This window comes from Brachycentrus maculatus, unplaced genomic scaffold (assembly GCF_059751285.1).
Source record: "Brachycentrus maculatus isolate JH-2025_06_01 unplaced genomic scaffold, ASM5975128v1 h1tg000268l, whole genome shotgun sequence".
Lineage (NCBI taxonomy): Eukaryota > Metazoa > Arthropoda > Insecta > Trichoptera > Brachycentridae > Brachycentrus > Brachycentrus maculatus.
Genome location: NW_028281019.1, coordinates 332,421 through 354,504, shown reverse-complemented (window position 1 = coordinate 354,504; position 22,084 = coordinate 332,421). Strand labels below are relative to the sequence as shown.

General features: G+C 30.9%; 1 protein-coding gene across 1 annotated transcript in view; it reads left to right on the top strand.

Annotated features, from left to right (window-relative positions):
* Nmdar2 (glutamate ionotropic receptor NMDA type subunit 2) overlaps nt 1-22,084 on the top strand; it is a 344,677-nt gene that overhangs the window by 296,037 nt on the left and 26,556 nt on the right. Inside the window, exons 9-10 of the mRNA XM_088266416.1 lie at nt 4,970-5,171; nt 11,994-12,152. Of these exons, the coding sequence (XP_088122542.1) occupies nt 4,970-5,171; nt 11,994-12,152 (361 nt within the window). The remainder of the gene's footprint in view (nt 1-4,969; nt 5,172-11,993; nt 12,153-22,084) is intronic.

The window sequence follows — 22,084 nt, the reverse complement described above, 5'->3', positions numbered from 1 at the left end:
GAATTTTGAACACAAAAAAAAGTTGTATTTGAGTTTTTATTTGTTTTATTTATTTATTCCCCTAGGAATCGAAATCGCGACCTCCTGCACTGTAATCAGCACTATATCTTATTTTCATAATTTATAATGTATTTATTTATACTCCATATACATCACAGGTTTGAGCAGTCTACCTCGAATTTTGAGAGGAAATTAATTAAATAAGAAAATATTGATGCAAAAACGGTTTTTTCATAACCACTGACCACTTTTGAATCGTTTATTTTCCTATATTTAACAAACGATGTTAAAACAGGCAGCACAACCTTCAATTTGGACAAAGTTTCAAACATAATAGGCAGTGAAATGTACCGTTAATTCGTTTTGTGGTCGATTTGGATTTAACGATTACAGCGTTTATATCACAGTAAATCTTTTATTACCTTTGAAACGATTCTACTGCAAGAAAAGGAGTTATGCGACCGCCCTTTGGTTACCCTGAATAATTATATTAGAAGAGACCTCAAAACTTCCCCAAAAGAGCTATTTGCGTGACCCATATCTTCTAGCTGCCTCCCCTTTAAGGTTTAATACCTTACCCTTATCTTGATCACATTTAACTATCTAGATACATACGTAAATCGTTTTTGTGTTTCTTATTAAGAAATTACAGAAGTTTGCACTTAAAAACCGATGTCGCGTTTTTTTTTTGCTGATAACAATGTGAATTCTACAAATATTAATAAATTACAAAATAATAAGCTGCATATTTTTTTTTAATTGTGTTATCAAGCATTTCCCAGTATGTAAAATAATCTGGTAACGATCTTGTATTCAAATTAAAGGGTCTCTGTTGAATGAAAGTTTTTCTAATCCTACCATAGATGGCTCCCATGAACTGTCACTTACAGTGTCATGCGATTAATGATATGTGTAGGAGTTACAAAAATTTGAGTGGTGTGGTTGTAAATCATTGGGTAGAATAGTGAATGATGCATGTATGTAAAATGATCGCCTAACCAGCCTTTGTCAGGTCAAAAGCCTTGTAAATACCCACTTCCGTGTTCTTCTTCGTCTGTGTTGAAATGTCAAAAACATAAAAATACTTACTTTGACGTATGATGGTAAAAATCATTGAAGTTTTTTTCAATTAAAACAGTGCAGTACAAAATGTGAAAGCATGATGAATTTTCACTTAAGAAATTCAATTAAACCCAAATGTTTATTTGAAATAATCCTCAAAGATATTTCGAGATTGTCTGCGTTCCTCGAGAACACAATTACTTATGAAATTCTGAAAATTATTATGTCCTTGATATTAAAACGAAGGTTAATATAAATCTTTCTTTTCATGGTTCTCTCATCAAATATTTATAATACATCTTGATAAGTAGAGCTTTAGAGATTGTGTTAAGTCATAAAGCCTTCCCATTTAAATACTGGTATATTAACCGTGTTAATTTTTTGAAAATATGGGAAATTAAATAACGAATAATTTTCCCATGCTTTAAGCAATATATCGTTTTTCTTTCACAGGTAAATATATACATGCTTATGCAGTAGTATAAAACATGAAGGCATATATGCACTGCCTAATTTTACCTACCCAAGGTAGAAAATAATCAAAAACTTTGTTAGTTAAGGAAATAAAGTATAAAGAAACCAATCTTTAAAAAAAAACTATCGAAGATGTTTAAGCAAGAAGTACTCAATAAATCAGTTTTTAATCCTTCATAAACGTAATTCGTATTTGCCTAATTATTGTGTTAAAATCAAAATAGTGATAATTGTTTTAATGATTATTTAAATATCCCACATATTTGAAAAGCTTATACATCAATAACTATTGTATACATAAATGTTTAAGTTAGCTTACCACAGCACACTCTTGAAAAGGTCTTTTTAATGTTTCATTTTCATTTAAACAAGTATAAACAAATGTTTGAATAACAACTTTCAAATATTCTTTTCTTAATTTATTTGGATCGTTTAAAAAATGTTTTAAAATATTCAAACGATATAAAGACAAAGAGCTGTGCACGCCACTGTATTTATGTGTGTGATATCAAAACGTAAGTCTTAAAATGAGGGAATAATTATTATTATCATACGCAAGCTTCAGTTTAACATAAAAACCTGATTTTTATAACAATTCCTTATGGTTTGCATTTAATTTCCTCATATTTTCTGACAGGCTATATATTTTTTCATTTAAGGAACATAATGTCATAATTTATTGTTTCCATATTTACAGTAGGCCACATTACCAAAGTATGTTTTTCTCGTCATAAAAGCTCAATTTATGTCAAGTTTAATGTTTAATTTCACGCTCGACTCCCTATTGCCTCGTTACTTACTCCCCAGAGCCCTGGAGTCAGGAGGGTGGAGGTTCTATCGCATAGCTAGCTACTCCACTAACCACCCTAAGAGGAGACCTGAAAAACTGTCATCTTATTCGGACAACAAAACATACATCTGGCAAACAGTAATATTTTATTTGGTTATTCTTTTGGCGTCAACCATCCCCTATTATGAAATGAAATTTAACGTGATAATTTGAATCTTTTTTCGAGTTTTGTTTATACCATGTTCAATGGTATGACAAAGTTAAAACGTGATTTTTTTTAAACAATAATGATGGTAACTAAGGAATATGAAATTTCAATGAAATTGCATGACAATAGCTCAGTCATATAAAAAATCTTTCTCGAACATTACTTTTTGTCATTGGAATACTAACTGTACAAAATATCACTTGGTATCCTCTATCTCTCTCCCCCTGAACTTATTACATTAGGATAAACCTATTTCCTTTGCGCTCCTTGGTTTCATAAATCTATAGTTCATTTGATATTTCATGTTGTAATTATTTTTTCAATCCCATCGCATTTGATTTTTTATATATATTTTTTTTATATTTAATTATGAACAAACACTATCTGTCTTCTAATTACAAACGGCTATATTAAACATTTGAACACTATCAATATTTTGTTTTTGGTCGGTTGGAATATATTGCTTCTTAGCAATAAGCTTACCAATGCACATTATTTTGAACAAGAAGTTTTAATAAATATATTGCCATATTTCGTTTGACGATATATGAATATTAGTTTTTTTATAATCTCAATTTAATTGTGAGAAATATCGGTGTTAATTATAAACTATTTTTTAATGTGGGATTTTAATTCGTCCCAATATATTGGGACATATTATCGTTATTGAAAAGGTATTCCGAGAACTATTTTGAAAATAAAAAACATATTTGAAATTTTATCGAAACACTATTATTACTTTACAGTGTTTCGATGAAATATATTGAAAAGTCTGAAACCTAAATATTCGAGCAAAAAATCGATTATATCAATTATACACCTTTTTAAGTAGTAATTAAATCGTTGTGTGTTTTGTGCAATGTCGAGAGTTGAATGTTTCTATCAAAACTAAATATTTTTCATCGGTGCTATGTTTTAAAATGTATATTTTATATAACACGACATAAAGTTTTACGATATAATAGCTTTTGCTCATTTAAATAATAATTGGTCGGAATAAATCCAACATGGTGTCTCTGAAGCACTAACTTCAGCGTAATTTTTCATTTTAAAACTTTTTCATATTACTTCCGCGCTTCCTCTATTTCTATGCACAAAAAAGAAAATAAGTCGTAAAAAAATATTGTTATTAAAGTGCCAGTTTCTTCAGTATACAGTTTATTATCGGACTGTAAATTAACTGTTTTTATGCATTTCATATTCAAAAGGGGTGAAAAACACGAGAAAATTAAAATTATACGAGTTTTAACACCAATATTTTTTTAAATGAAATGAGTGTGTAACAATACTTCTGAATTTTTCTCATTAAATTTGGTTTTTTCAATTCAAACAATTTGTTAATTTTTAAAAAAATAACTCATGTTTTTTGTGAATAAAAACTTTTTTCTCTGTTTACTTCTTCTTCTTCTTCTTCTTCTTCTTCTTCTTCTTCTTCTTCGTCATCTTATTGTAGGCCTTGTGGCCTGTTTTTTAAGAGGGATTAGCCTTTTGAGATTTCGATTCCCAGCCATCGACCCATCTCTTTGGTGGTCTGTCCGGGAGTCGTCTACTATGGATTTATTAATTCGCTGGATAAAAAGAAAAATAGTATTAAAATCAAAATAAGAGAATCATATTAAATGTATGTAACAATTTTTTGTTAAATTTTGAATAAAATAAAGAGGATTGAAAATAATATTTGGAAATTGAATGGCAAGGCAACGTATGAGGTTATTCAATTAAAAAAATTATATTTATAAGTATATCTTTGTCGTATCACATTATTTTACCGGATAAATTGAAACATACTTTTTCGATTATTATTTTGATAATAATTACACTACAGAGTCAAACATGTTGCTGATTTAGTGTAGTTGTTAGCTCATTTGGCTACCGTGCTGAAGGTCTCGGGTTCAATTATCAGACAGGTCAAAATAAATGTAAGAGTTTTTTCACTCTTATATTTATTTCAAACTATAAATTCCTTGGTATTCTGGATGACTTTTTCAGCCTAGTTGATGGCTATGTTGAAAGATTTCACGGCTTCTGAAGATTTAAGTTTAGAAGAAAAATAAATAATTCAGAGTATTTCAACATCTTCAAGGAGTGTGTGGAAGCTTTTGGTAAGGGAATGTGATTAATTATGAGTATTTTCATGTTTTTAATGTTTAAAAATTTAATAAACCCTTATGATGACAATGTTCTTGTCGAAACTGGTAGGTTAAAGTGTAGTTAATGTGTACTAATAATAAAAAGGTGGTTAAAACAAAGTTGTTTAATTTTATAAAGTTTGTTCAAGAATACGTCGCTAGAACGTGGGCAAAAAGCGAAGTCATAAAATCGTTCGGATTACGGAGCATTCGGATTACGGAACGTTCGGATTAGAGATCATGCACTGTATGGATCTTTTGATAGTTCGAGGGTTGATATTTATTAAATTTGAATTTTGGTTTCAGGGTCGACATGAGTGCTGCCCACAAGAACGGCTCCTTTTACCAGTGCTGTTCTGGGTTTTGCATCGACTTGCTGGAGAAGTTCGCCGAAGAGCTCGGCTTCACGTACGAGCTTGTAAGAGTCGAGGACGGCCGCTGGGGGACCCTAGAAGGAGGCAAATGGAACGGGCTCATTGCCGACCTGGTCAACAGAAAGACGGATATGGTAGGAATACAAGATAACAATATTCTTTGATAAGTGTAGAATCTCATTTTGAGTGTGTCCAAATACTTGTTCACAAAATCTGGATTATCTCCGATTACAGGAGTTATTCTCATATTATTTTTTGACGTCTCATCAAAGATGAAGAAGAATATAGAAGTCTGGGCATTTACGGGGCTGACGACCGTCATAGGCTAGTTTAAGTGATCGCTTTACACACGTGTAACATTCACCAATTTTACCCATTATTGATAACCACACTATTCAAATTCTTGGAAGTTCTATATTTAAACCAATTTTGAAACATTTTCATCTCACCAATAGATGTCTCTAGTGAAGTTCTAGTGATTCAAGAATAATTTAATTAATGTGTATTGAGGTAGTATTTCAGAAATTTATACGCCTTTATAAATGTAGTATCCGAAATTATTAATTTCAAGTTATATTTTTTTGTTATAATTTCATTTCTATTCTCCGAAAAATTATATTTACTCGTGATTTTCAACCTCTGCCTTGTTGTGTATAAAACATAGATATTTGTCTAATCTCCCACCAGTCTGATGACGTCTGTTACGACGAAACCTTATCACATCAAATCAAATAAAAGTAGAAAGAACTATGTATTTGTTGTTTTATTATATGACAATGATTTATTTGACTTGAGGTGGCAAAATATTAGATCCATATTGTCGTGTTTACCAACTAGTAAGGTGGTGTAACTCTGCGGAGATGAAATATTACGCAAACAGTGACTTCTGGAAAGATTAAACGCTTTTGGAAAATGGCTCCGGAGAAACTCCATTAAGGAAGGTACACTCATTTACCTAATTTGTTTTACCCTCAAAATTTATTAGAATCAAACAACCCATTACTTGTTATGAATATTGCCCATTACGAATAGTGGTTGGATTAGCGTTCAAATAGAAACTTGGGTGAGAATATTTAAATATATGTATATATATATATATATATATATATATATATATATATATATATATATATATATATATATATACATATAAAATTCAATCATCAAACAAAAAAAAATTGGGAATAAATACACACACACACAAGCACACAGACACACATACATGTAAATATATATATATTTATATATATATATATATATATATATATATATATATATATATATATATATATATATATATATATATATATATATATATATATATATATATATATATATATATATATATATATATATATATATATATATATATAAATATATATAAATATATATATATATATATATATATATATATATATATATATATATATATATATATATATATATATATATATATGTAAATATATATATTTTTACATGTATGTGTGTCTGTGTGCTTGTGTGTGTGTGTATTTATTCCCAAATTTTTTTTGTTTGATGATTGAATTTTGTCAACGGAATCTATTCAATTTTAAGAACGAGAGTAAGCTACGCTTACTTTTATCACCATGAAAAGTTGTTTATTAATTTTTTTAATGTATTAATATTGACAATAAAGTGTATGATGACGTAAATAAAATGATAAAACACTTACATAACACCACTCTTAAGGTTATAAATACTATTACGACTAGGTTAGAGAAACATATATAACCACCAGTCTGATGATGTCGGTAACGACGAAACCCGGTCGCTGGTCAAATAAAAAAAAGTGGAAAAGCTAAAAATATTGGTTTCTATCTAATAATAAATTAAAAATGCAATCCCATCACGAAGTGTCAGTGGATAATATAAATCTATTAGAAACATATATATTTCTCGAAAATAGTTGCGAGTACATTAATAAACTCAAAACAGGTATCATACTAGTGTTTTTTTTTATAGCATAAATCAATATGTTATTTCACAAAGTTAATGCCGAATATATTTTAAACAATTTTACACTGTAACTTTGTATCCTACGTGCGATCATTATATTAATATGTCATTAGCGAGCATTGGAAAATTACTATTTTTTAGACATAATTCTTTATTTAATGCTTGATTACGTCAGAAATACTGTTTTCTCAAAACACAGATTTATTTTAAAGCGCAAATAAAATAACAATTTCTATTAATTTGTTTTAACATAATAATTACGTCATACTATTGAATTATATTCAATCTTTGTCATACAAATAAAAAAATGCAATAGGTTTATATCTAAAGATATTTTTTATTTTATGAACCAAAGATATGGGAATAAATTAAGCATATTGGAAAACGTATCTACGTCTTATGTTATTAAGTTTTGAAAAACATATTACATACGTTCGAATACACCGGCTGAAGCAAAATTTTCTGAGAGGCAAAATTACGCGCGGGGGAATTTCAAAATCAAATATTTAATTTCATTCTCCTTTTATTGAAGTGTAATGCAAACAGAGCGTGGAGTCCTTTACAATTTTTATATCTCCCTACTTATTCGTGAAAATTCTCGTAAAAATGTATTTTATGGTTTTCCAAGAGGTACTGGGGATGGTGTTGAAGGTAAACGGAAAATTGGATGGAACGTTCGTGAGATTTTCTCCGAAGCAAGTGGCTGACGCCACCGCAAAATGTTCCGAAAACACCTTTGCTATTATTTATTCATTTTTCTCCTTCGAAAAAAATAACAAAACCGATGCTTTTTTAGTGAGAATTTTATATTTCACCGTAACACGCGGTCTATTTGAATAATTTACTATTTTAAAATACTACGTTCACCCAATATAACGAATACATTATTTATGAAACTACTATTTCTACTATCTCGCCCTTTCTTTGCAAAGGTAGAGAGTGAGGATGGAGTGCCACATCGTCTGTCTTGACATAATATAAGCTCATAGCTCTCTCTACATCCATGCGCGCACTTATTTATAATATATGTATTAGATATACATGTACACCATTAAAGGTTCTGATTCGGTCATGCTAAGACTTTTCGGGCTATCTTCGTTCTGTTCTCCTATTCACGTATACTTTCTTAATCATTCATCTCTACAAACCACCTCAAATAACTTTATTTTGTTTCAACTGCGATTAAATAATGAATACACTTGATTTTATGTACATATTGGCTTACATTTAGCATCGAAGGACTCGTACATATAAGCAATTAGTTTCAAAGTTACACAAATTTGATCGATTACTGATATGCAACTCTAAGTGCCGCTACTACTACCTCTGTTTTTCTTTTGTAATCAATAGTTTCTTCCCCTTTTTATCATATGTATTCCATCCTTTATATTCTTATCCTAGATCCGAGAATTCTAAGCACGTATGTGATCCCGTTTTATGTAATGAATGATCAAGTCAACATCACATCGATACGACGTAGTACCCTATGTACCAAACGAAATTGTTTTAATTTTTTAACGTATATGCATGAACATATGACGATTACAAAATATTTTATTGGTCACTAACCCATGACTTAGTATCACGACCGTTAATTGTTTTCAATTTTTATAGTAAATTAATTTGAATTGTCTTCACAATTGTTTATTTATCCCCATCCAACGCATATAGGACATTTCTTCCAATTTAAACATATTTTTAAAAAAAATTCTTACAACTATGCAAGAATAAATAAATCATAGTAGAAAACCTTGTGATAAGTTTCAAATCATGCAGTAAATTTTCATAAATCTATCAAAAATAGTTTTACTTAAGTATTAAAAAAAATCTTTCTTTGAATTAATACTTATACTTGAAAGATAAGTGAACCCGTTCATTTAATTATTATGGAGAAATATTTTATATTTGAATGTAAATCAATTATAAATTTTTGAAAATAACATGATGTTTAGAACAGTATATCTCCTTTTCCTTGAAAAAATCTTGACTTTGAGAGAGGGCTGTAAATCGCTTTTTTTTAAAGATTTCGATAAAATACCACCCTTGTTCTGTCTCCAAAGTGTTATCTTTTTCCCCTTCCTAATATCGCCTGCCACCTATAACCGCAATATATTCTGGGCGTTTATTTTTACACCCTTTTTTTCCTTACAAGCCTTCAGATTTGAAGACAACGTGTTTTTACACAGCGTTTTTGCACACAAGTTTCAAGAAAAATATGGTACGATATTTTTTTAAGCAACATTGTTGGGGCGATTTGTAAAATCATATAATACTACGAAAATGACCCTACATAAACTATCCGAAATTGTGATTTTAACAAAATTTTGAGTTTGCAAAATCTTTGTTCAAATTCGTTTACCCCACTAAGGAGATATAGACGAAACCCGGTTGCTGGTCAAATAAAATTCATGTGGAAAAATTACATAGATATTTTATCTTATAAAATGCAGTTCCACCAAGAAAAGTCAGTATAAAACTTAAATCTTGTTTTAGAATATTTATATGTCAGAAAAGTTAATTAGTACAAAACAAATTATAGCACGACAAAAATTTATTTGTTCCGATAATAACTAACTTCTTCATCTCTCCCTTCGCATCAAAATAAGTGGCAATTGGCACAACATACCCAAACACACAAATGACAAAGACATTAATAAGAACCTCAGAAAATATTGCAATCATTTTTCCTCTTAATCGAGTCAATTTATGGCAAACATATTTAAGTGATAAACATCGACAAACGTCAAATTACGTAAATAAAATACTGCAAACCAAACCAGTGTGTAGTATATATGTGTGTTGACGTATTGGATCAATGACGCGGCAGTCCTACCCAAAACATCGACTGGAGGAAAATTACACAATCCAAATTGCCATGAAATCAACCCTAACTGATATTGATTTTCCCGAAAAACTAGCTAATAGAATAAAGTAAAACTCCTCTCAAATAATTAAGTACATACACCTATTCTGTCTTATAATAATAATGATACAGGTTCATCCATTTTTATTTAATAAACTGTCTTCCCAATAAATAAGTTTAAAAAAATAAATCACATCCTCCTGGAAATCGAACCTGGGACCACCAGCACGGTAATTAAAGCAATTAATACTATACTACGGAGTCGGATATAACACTAGAAAATTAGTAATAAACAATTTATTGGTTTTTCATGTTGACAGCAAGTACGAGTATATTGCAATAAAATGTTTCCGTCTGTAAGATATTCCTTTTGCGTTGTCCATTTAATAACAATTTTTTTTTACTTAAAAAAAAAACAGAAAATAAATTAAATTAAAAGAAATTTTCTTCGAGCGTGCGATGGACAGTTCGTCGCAGTAACTAATAATTAGAGATAAGCTTGAATGGCGCAAGTGTGGTTAAGATATTTTTTTTAAATATTGGGTTTTTAAAATCTTGTGGGGTACTCCAGTACCCATGGTAGCGTTTAAGAGTTAAAATGTAAAGAAAATGCCCCTTGGTTAACATTACTTACGTAATCGCTTCTTTGCACCCCAAAACTACACATTCTCGTAAATCACAAAATTGTATCAACATCCGTTATCCGGTGTTCCGAATAATTTTCACAAACACCTCGTGTTATGCAAAAGCAATAATACGGTAAATAAATTTACAGATATATGCGAAAATTCAAACTTCTACCTCAAGTTTAAAATCTCCGGGTGTTGCAGATACGCCATAACTGCATACAAAAGGGCTATAAATCTTGTTAAGGGTCTCCTAGCCGGGTACAGCGCACACAGTAAATACGCCTGTTGTCTGAACCACCCTAATACAGCCTTATGGAGACTTTGTACCGGAATGGTAAAGTGGATCCTTATAACAAAGCGCCTGGAATTAAAAGCTCTTGAAAATAGCGACACTTTATTTTGAGAGAACAGAAAATCTTTTTTTTAACAACACACTTTTTTTATCAAAAATGGTGTGACAGACAATTTGACAGTGTAATATATAAGCAAGAGATCGTTTTTTAACATTTCAAGTCGAACGAAGTGCATGTTCCCAATATCACATGAATTACTTATTGATTTGGCATGAACTTTGTGAAATTATATATGAATATATAAAACCCTTATCCGCACCCCAATGGTGCATAGGGCACTGCTTCATATAAACGTAGTGTTATTTTGATCGTTTACACATGAAGGAAAAGTGATCAGCCCTCCGCTTCAGGTACCAGTCCAGGGTAATATTGAATAAATATTACAGTGAAAAAATCACTTATATTTATTTGACCCCCCCTGGGAATCGAACCCGGGACCTCCAGAACGGTAGCCGAACGTGTTGACCATTACACTATGGAGGGGGACATAAATACTATAAATATATTTATTTTCTTTATATAAATCCGGGAGTAATGTAATGTTGTGACCATTACACTACGGAGGCGGACGAAATAAAATAAGGATGTAAATATAAAAATAAAACACTACAAGAATACCCCTATTGACTTTTTTTTTAATGTAAACGCGGCTAGTTACGAAAAATACATATGTTCTCATCAATGGGGGAAAATAATAACATTAAAAAAACTGTTTTGTATTTTTATCAGTTTGTTATCAACATTTTTGTAAAATTTACAAATACTAAAACAAATGATGCTTCATCTTAAATTGGGATACCTGTAATATGTTATCCGTAGGGTTATCAAGGATAACATAATATTGAGATTTCAAATAAACTGGATTATTTCAACAAAGAAACTGAGTTCAAATAATCCAGTTTCTAAAAATAAATATTATATATTACAAATAATTTGTAAAGCGACATCTTCATAAAATACTTAGTTAAGGGATTACATATCTCGTATTCTGTCAAACTTACTGTATATAATTTAAATGCAGTAATGTGTAAGTTCCTTAAGGATCATTCTCTCAAATATGTTTATATATCTTCGAAAAGATTTTTATTTTGATAATAATTTCTTAAGAAATTCAATGTTTTATGACATTTTCAGGTTATGACATCACTGATGATCAATTCGGAACGTGAGGCGGTGGTCGATTTCAGCGTTCCCTTCATGGAGACTGGAATAGCTATCGTAGTAGCCAAGAGAACGGGTATAATCTCCCCTACAGCCTTCCTTGAACCTTTCGATACAGCCTCTTGGATGCTGGTAAGTGTTCACTGAATCTTCATTATCCATCAATAAACCCCACAAATAAGCCTAGATCTATTACTTTAATCCTACATCCGTCCTTTGTAACTGGTTTAAACTTTTTTTTTTAAATTATGGATTAAATTAGGTATTATCGTGATAATTTAAGTTTCCTTCATTTGGATTATTTTAATGAAGGGATGGATTTATTGCAATTCAACCAGCTTATTAAAAAAAATCTGTTTATTTTTTTTATGCAAATATAAGATACTAAACAAACTAAGCAAAGAACATATCGAAATAAATCATAACCACTTCACAGAAAAAATATCAATATTCTTTTTTTGGATTCGAACCCGGGCCTTTGATGTCCAATCAGGTGTTTTATCCACTGAGCTTTACAAAGATATATCTAACTCGAAGAATTGTTTCATGCATTTTATCAAAATAAATGTTAATAAACCTCTAGATTTTAATATTTAAAAAAATCCAATAATTACTCAAGGATAGAAAATAAATAATGGAAATGTGTGCTTTCAATTTTCTTTCTTTCAAATGACTGAGCTAAAGCAAAATGTTGCCGAGGACAGCTAAATACTAAGTATAAAATATAAATATTAATACAAAATTAAGTATCTCATGATACAAAATATTTGATGCAATTTTTTCCCTTCTCATGGCATTTCCATGGATAACGACAGTTTTAAATTTTTCTCATAAAAATATATCTCAAAACCCAAATTTGAGAAAATATGTTTGAAAATGTCATTTTACTGGAACTTAGCCTTTTTAAAATTATTCAAAGGCAAATACGTTTATACTTTACATAGCACATTAACAGATTCTACAAACATACGGAGTAAAGAAGGCACTTTACCAAGAGGTACTCAGCGATCAAATAAATAAATAGTTTAAACGCAACAAAAAGCACAGTCAAAGGAGTCTGCAAAGCTTTGGAACTGTTAAAATCAGTGATAAAAACTCCAACTACGTAATTTTCCCGCTTCGTGTGTGAAATACTTGAACAATAACCGCAAACTATTTTTGTTAATCCATAGAATTTAAAATAACTAAATAGTAACCTATTATTATTATTTATTGAAACAAACGCTGGACTTCTCATTATTCGGATAATATTTCAATATTATAGTTGTCTCAATTTAACTAACTAATTAACCATCACGCTGCCTCCCCGCAGGGGTAGGCAGAGAGAATAGAACGCCACACCACTCTGTCTTTGCAAACATTCTTCGCCTCTTCCACGTTCATGCACCTCTTCATACATACCCGCCGATTGGTACAACTCCTAACCTAAACGCTTTCAATTATTTGGCGTACCTGATCGTGCCAAGTTTTTTTCGGTCTTCCTCTACTCATTTTTTAAATCAAAACAAGTCTCAACTTGATACGTAAGATTTTTATATGAAATAAGTTGGAAATTTGAACATTCCAGGATTTAAACTTCATTAAAAAAAACTATAGATGTTTATTATCAAGTCGAGAGGTATCTTAAAATAATACCCTATTTCATTTATTGACGAATGTACTCGTGAATACCATATTTGCATATAAGGCTTTGATGTAAAACATAAAAAAAGTCATTTTGATCAAGGTGGTACAAAAACCGACTGGCATTTCTTCAACAGAGAATATACAGATACGTGCGAGTATATTTACGTGTACGGTATCCTAGAAAATAAAATATCATCTTGGAATCCAATATCATACCATTGAATTCTGATCTCCTGGATACATCCACCCTTCTCTGCGTTTGTGTACCTTCTCTTCAACCTTTTTCTCGAGTGGACCACTTTCGAGACAAATATCTACGATTCCAATTACGCCGAAATAACTTTAATATATCTGACGTCCTTAACCTTTGCTTTTCCCATATTAAATCATATACGATTGTTCTGTAAACTGATATCCTTGGGATTTACTTTGACGCACAGCCTGAACATGCTAGGTTTATTACTAGGTGTATTTGCCACGACTTAAGCCCATGATTCTTCAAAACTTAGCTGGATTTTATTGAATAAGTACCATAAGTTTCTTAAAGCAAAATATATTACATGTAATTCGAAATATTTAAACATTTATTTACGAATACTTTTGAGTTTATTAATGTAAATACGACTAGGTCGAGAACGTCAGATGATCTCATCAATAAGTAAAAATACAAACATGACAATACAAAAACAGCTTGTTATTTCATCTACTGAAAAAAAAACTGCTGTTTTCGAATCTAGTCCTGTTTAAATGATTAACTCAAAAATGGTCTAATACAAGTATCTATTTTTTTATTCAAATCATTCACAACGTTAATGCGAAATTAAAAAATATATATTATTTATTGATTCGGCATTAACTTATCTTTTTATTTACATGTGAATAGTAAAGCTACATATGTTGTTTTTAATCCTTTTTTTTTGCTCCTTAGTTTTACTACTCACCTGTAGATCAAAACGTCTGTAGTTTTCAAAACTAGTCGTGTGTAATGAAATAAAACTCATTAAGTGGTTTTATACATGTGTTAATTTAAAAAAAAATATATGCATTTCAATTTACTAAAGCAAATGAAATATTTTCTTCTCCGATTTTAAATCCATGCTGGAGGTCCCGAGTTCGATTCCCAGGGGGGGTGAAAATAAATATTAGTGATTTTTCACTGTAATATTTATTTGATATAACCCTGGACTGGTCCCTGAAGCGCACGAGTGATCACCTTACCTTCATGTAACTAACGATCAAGATGACACTGCGTCAATACTATGCAGTGCCCTAAGCACCATTAGGTGCGGATAAGGGTTAAGGAGGGTTAAGGAGGGTTAAGGAGGATTAAGAATTAGAACTTAAGAATTAGTACCTGGTTAATACATTTAAAAAAATACCATAGTAATTAGTATTAAAAAGACGTTGACATTAAATTTTATAAAAATGTCATATTACCTACTCGAAGTTTTCTCAAGAAAATTTGGTCATTATATTATATTACAATACCCAAAGGGTAACATTTCTTAATGAAATACCAGAGAGCCTTTGACATTTTCATATTTTATCATACATTAAAATATTACGATGTTGCTTTTATACATGTCATATTTCGTACTACAAAGATGGAATGTTTTTTTCGTGATAATAAAAATACTTGATACATAAATTTCTTAGATGTTCACGACCGTTTGTATTGTAATTCGTTATCCCACAGAGGCTGAAACGTCATTTTTATTTCCGCGTATTCTTAAATAACCATTTACTTTTGAATTGCCGGAGATATACGCGTTTACTTTTTACATTGATGAACGTAGATGTATGTACTGTCCGTATTCGTACCGCTATCATTGTACATAAATTACTTATATTAAATTTCACAATGCATTGCTTACGCATCAAGATAACACAGCATTTATATGATGCAGTGCCCTATGCACCATCGAGGGTTTGACGAATAAGATATTTTAAGTGACTTGTCGTTAAAGCACTTTTTAGTATGGGCCGGTAATGCACTGAAATGTATTACCTTTACTATTCTAACGCATGATTTGCCCCTTTTATCGTAGTATGTCTCACTCATGTAACCGTCCCAAGGAATGGAAAAATTCTCATATCATGATAGAAGAGAATAATTTTCAAACTATTGTAAAATATGCACGAAAGCTCATTTGGGCTTGCGAGGAGGTATATAGAAGATAGTTTAGCATTAGTTGTAGTGGGAACCTTTCTTTATATATAAAAAAAATACTGTGTGTTATAACTAAGCAACAGATTTTGGTATTTATTTATTTTTACAAAAATGTTAACAATATCAGTATATAACCACTCACCGAGATTTTTATGTCTACTGGTTTCGAGACGTACCCGTCTCTTCGTCAGGACAATCACTACCACAGCATGCGAACAATACCACATTTCACCACCATAGCACCATTTACACACTTAAAACTACACAAAATGTTTAACACATGCGATTTTTGGTCGACCCGAAGACCAACATGCACTAAAGGTTTCAGCACAAGCATGCGTTACGAGCTGAGGTTAAACATGCACTGGGGTTAAAAATATCATTGAACCAGCTTATAATTAAAATAATATTTTGGTATGTTTTATTGTGTGAGAATAACAAAAATGAGGTCAATGTGGTTGGTAATACTAAGACCAAGGAAAAATTAGCATGATCAAGTATTTCAAATACTTGGCGTGGTCAGGTCAGGAGTCGGAATAATCGGCGGGTATGTATGAGGAAATGAATGAATGTGGAAGAGGCGAATATTCTTTGCAAAGACATATTGGTGTGGTGTTCTATTCTCTTTGTTCCAACCATTCTGTGTATATGGTTAGTTAGTTAATTAATTGTGTGAGGACAATTAGTGCATTAAACATTTGAAAAATGTCTTGTTTTCTAGCATTTAAGAATATTTACAACATTTTGAATGTCCAAATATTTTTACTCCAATTATTAGGAAATTCTTTCATTTGTTTGCGAGGTCCGGACGTCACATACAAATGAAAGAGATTTTTGTTAGTAAAAAGCTCTCATCCCAGCATAAATGTCTCTAGTGAAGTTCTAGTGAAGTCAAACACTATGTTTCGAGTCTGATCAATACTTATATCTAGAAGTTCCAAGAATTTGAGTAAAATGGTTGTCAATCATAGGTAGAATTGAGAATGTTACACGTGCGTAAAGTTATCACTTAAACCAGGCTATGACGGTCGTAAGCCCCTTAAATGCCCAGACTTTCATATACTTCTTCATCTATGTTGAGATGTCAAAAAAAATCAAGCATATTTGCTTAAATAGTGAATTTTCCAAGCAAGTACCTACACTTATTATAGTTAAATTAAATTTATATTTTTAATGTGTATATAGTCATTTGATTTTAATGATGGTATGACTTAGATAATAATACCATAAAAGTATTTTTACATCATATTAGTGAAATTTCTCCTTCATGGTATGAAATCAAATATCGATATATCCAAAATGCCAACGTAGACGAGACATCCTAATGCATGACATATCGGGTTTCTCGCTAACAAGGGGTTTACCATTGTTACTATGAAGCCATGTCTTCATTATTCTCTCACCAACAAAACATGACCGTGTACCTTGAGTAATATACACACTGTTTGTCGCTCATATTGCTCTGAATTTGATCATATTCCACGACAAGGAAATATTACAATATACACCTGTTAAACACACGTGAAATATGCATTACATTTATAACCCTGCCCACATTTACATTTTCATTTCAAAATCACACACAAACGAGTACTTACAGACTAGACCCCGGTCGTTTGTAAATTACTGAATCTTAATAAACCGTTCTCTTACAGATTACGAGTGATCAGATCTCAATTATTTGTGAATCTTGTTCATAACGCCCATCCGTTCAGATTATAAAATGTACGAGGTAGGCGCATATTGCTCATTACATACAACTTAGCAAACAATGTGGTGATAAAAACAATACAAGTAACTAACTAACTAACTAACCATCACAACGGTTCTCCGTAGAGGTAGGCAAAGAGAATAGAACGCCACATCACTCTGTCTTTGCAAACAATTTTCGTCTGTCCACATTCTTGCATCTCCTTATACATACCCGCCGATTATTTCGACTATTTTTGTATTTGAAATACTAAATCATGCCAAGTTTTGCTTGGCCTTCCTTTGCCTCTATTACAACAATATTCGGCATATAAATTTGATATACTATTCTTTCTTCACTCATTGACTTCATTTCGACTCAAATGCCCTAATCATCTAAACACGCCTGGCTTAATTTTATAATTCTTATATCAGCCTTGCATTCATTCCTTATATCACCATTCGAACATCTATCATACATCGTTTTGCCGCACATTCGTCTGAGGGATCGCATTTTAACCACATTCAGTCTGATTTCATTCTTCTTTTGCCAACTCCATGATTTGCTTCCATACATTAGAGTTGGAACCAGGACTCCTTTGTATACTGTCAGTTTTTTTTTAAATACATTTATCATAAAAGTTTTTGCACAGATGTGACCGGAGACTATAAGGTATTGAGAATTTATTGATTTACTGCTGATAATCTAGTTTGGTCCTAGAAAACTTTTTTCCCATCCTGTTTAAGTTCTGCTCACTCGGTTAATGATTTCCACAGTCCATTCCGTCGTGGACTATTATTTGATGTATTGTTCAAACTTTTATTTTCCCAAAAGTTTGTCGGTATTATTTGCCCAATTCGTTATCCTTTTTTCTTATTCCATTGTTTATTGTATTCACACTAAGGATGGTAAAAAAAGTGAAACTATTCATTTAAAATCCTCATTTGTTGTATATTAACATCATAAATGTCAAAATATTCATATTAAATAAAAAAATCAAAACATTTGTATAAGTTTAACTGTTTATGAGAACATCTATGGTTCTTGAATCTATAGTCATGTTTACATTAATAATCTCAATAGTGATCATCTGTGTTTTATTTTTTCACTAAAATTTTCCAACCCTTATGTATGGAAGCGAACCATGGAGTTGGCAAAAGAAGGATGAAAGCAGACTGAATGCAGTAGAAATGCGATCCCTCACGAATGTGTGGCAAAACGATGTTTGATAGATGTTCAAATAATGAAATTAGGAAAGAATGTAAGGCTGATATAAGCATTATCGATAAAATTAAGAAAGGTGTGTTGAGATGGTTTGGAACGTATGAGTGAAGAAAGAACGGTTAAACAAATTTATGAGGGGAATGTAGTTGGAAAAAGAAGCAGAGGAAGACCGAGGAAAACTTGGCACAATCAGGTATGTCAAATACTTGAGAGCGGCCGGGTCAGGAGTCGTAATAATTGTCGGGCATGTATGAGGAGATGCATGAATGTAGAAGAGGCGAAGAATGATTGCAAAGACAGAGTGGTGTGGCGTTCAATGAAGCGACGTGATGGTTAGTTAGTTAGTTTAGTTAGTTTAAAATCTTCACTTTATTCTTAGTCAATAAATAATATTAAATAATGAATTATCTTCTAATCCTTTAATTAGTGATTCGTAAGTGGTTTAAAAAAATAAACTTAAAACTTAAAGTACTGTTTTTTCCAAAATATAATATGATACAATGCAATAAAATATTGGCATCATATCAGTTATGCTCATATAATGTACATAAATGAATATTTAACCCTCGTATTTACGCTGATTGAAATTCTGCAAAAATTTAAGTATCCGTTTAAAATTTTAAATTGAGCGTTTAATATTTGGAATTATAACCAAAATTGATTGGTAAATATTCAAATTTTGAAAGGTTTTCACAAAAAAATATGGATTTTAAAATGCTCCCGCGACAGGATCGTGCATATACATAATTTTAAGGGGTAATTCGCGAAGGCTTTATTTTAGGAGCTTGTCTGCCAAATGAAAACTGGGGATGGGAATAAAATATGGTTAAATAGTTAGACCAAATCCCTTCACTACTTAAAAAATGTAAATGAAGGTCTGTTCCACAAAATTAGTTTAATTCTTTCGAATAAATTGAAAAACAATATTTTTTAAAACCCAACCACACTACTCATATTTTTCGTATATTCCAAAATAATGAGAATTATGGTTGTCAATCATGGGTAGAATGGTAAATGTTACACGTGTGTAAAGTGAATAGTTAAACCAATCAGTGACAGGTCGTATGTGCTTGAAATACCCAGACTACCATTTCTACTTCATATATGTTGAAATATCAATACAAAATAACTACTAAATGCAGTAAAAACCAGATTTGGACACATTCAAAATATTATGAATAAATAACTGGTCAATATACTTATACTATAAGTTTAATAAAGATCGAATGTTGCGCAAAATTGCATTCCGTAATCTTCTTCATCTTTGTTTAACTGTTAATATAATTTTTTTCCTAGGTGGAGAAATCTAGATTTGTCAACAAGGATTTGGAAACACTCAAAATGTTGTGGATTACATTTAATATTAGCCAGGAATCAATGCCTAAATAGATTCAAATTATTTAAATAAATAACAAAGCAACTGTTGAACTGACGTTTCTTAAACGAGCGAAAGCTTGTGAACAATTTAAGAAATATAGAGTTATGCCTACTTATTGCTGTTGAGAATTTTATTAAACGCCACGAAACTGGTCTGTGTTCATATTGATTTTATAATAAACACGTCTCATGGTAAATTTACCATATTATTTTTAGTTTAAACTGAATGAAAATACAGGGGATATGATCAAATATTTACCTAATTTCTGAGTACGGCTGATATCCAAGTAAACTTAGTATTATGCTTGTATTATTTATGTGGTTATTTTAAGCCTACTCAAAAAGGTAGCGTGATTGTTTCCGGTAAATAATGCCAGATATATTTCTGTAGTATAAAACTGAATAAAGTCTTAGTTTGAGAGGAAATAATTTGAGGCGGAGTTACCCAACAAGCAAAACTAACAATGAAAACTAAGACCGAAGTGTTTTAGCGATATCAAAACAACGTGATTTCTTTAGAGATATTATTTATTGCTAGAAATATTAAAATATGGTGATTTCTCTGTTTGAGCTACCCTGAAAGAAACTAGGCTTCGATTTCAAAGGAAAGGTAACCTTTCAACTACATAATGTTGATAACTTTAAGTTCTATTCGATTTTTTTTATAATTCCAACATTCTGAATTAAAAATTGACAACCTGATCAAAAAGTCATGTAAATATTTTTATATATTTATTTACAATTTTTTTTTCTGCCACTTTGTGGTAATATCTGTTCCTTTTTATTTAAATTTTATTTAGTAATTACCACTATTTCTCAAAATGTATTGTGACACGTGTTTCGATGCATTCCAAATCATTTTCAAACACCATACAGTGTTTCGTTTATGCATTTATTTGTATTTATTTTAAACATAAATAACTTGAAATGTCCATTTTTAATTATAAATTCAATACTAATTTCAAGTTATCTACTCAACCCAGATATGCTATTGTCTTATTCTTTAACATATCAAAAGGTGCATACAGCAATTTATCATATTGATGTAGTGTTCTCATGATTGTTATATACATGAAAGCAAGGTGATCGCTCCTGCTCTTCAGATACCAGTCCAGGGTAATATTTAATAAATATTAAAGTAAAAAAAAAACCTTTTTTACCTCCCTGAGAATCGATCCCAAAGCCTTCAACACATTAACTAAATAAACTAATTATTTAAAAAATACCTATATTAGTGGCCTAAAAAAATACCCCTTGCCCATTGTGTGCAAGGATGTATAGCATATTCAGTATTAATATTATGTTAAAAATGATAGTGTGTGAATGTGAGTATTAAATAATAATTCAATAAGTTGATCCCTAAAACCAATATAATAGATACAACGAATTTAAAATCTTATATCAATCAAGATTTGTCATAAAATTCAGGTCTTTTTCGTCTTGTCATATTTTCTAAATAAGACACTACTTAATATGATATATCTTTATGCCCTATTACCTCATAAATTTTAATCAATTGCTAACCTTCTTTCGCACATTCTGTTTCCAATTTAAATCTTTCTTATCACGTAGGCGAAAAGTGTTATGACGATCAAGTTAACTTAGTGCCCTTTGCACCACACTGGATGCGTATAAGTACCAAAAAATATAAATCATAAAGCTATCTTAAGTCCACCATCATAAAAAAACAGCCTAGGCAGACAGGATGTATCCCATTTTCTGTTACGTACTGTTTATTTTAGGCGTCGAGGAGTCCCATTGGAAAAGGTATGACATCATAACAAGACGTGCCCAAAATATAACGTGCCTATATTTATATCTGACGTCACTAGCCACTGCGTATACGTACGTGAACTCCTTGATCACGTTTACCATCATAGCACACAACTCACAATCTAAAAACATTAAAATTATGTACATACAGGATGGCACAAAATTAATCACCTTATCGGAAAGGTTATAATTTTTACAAATGGC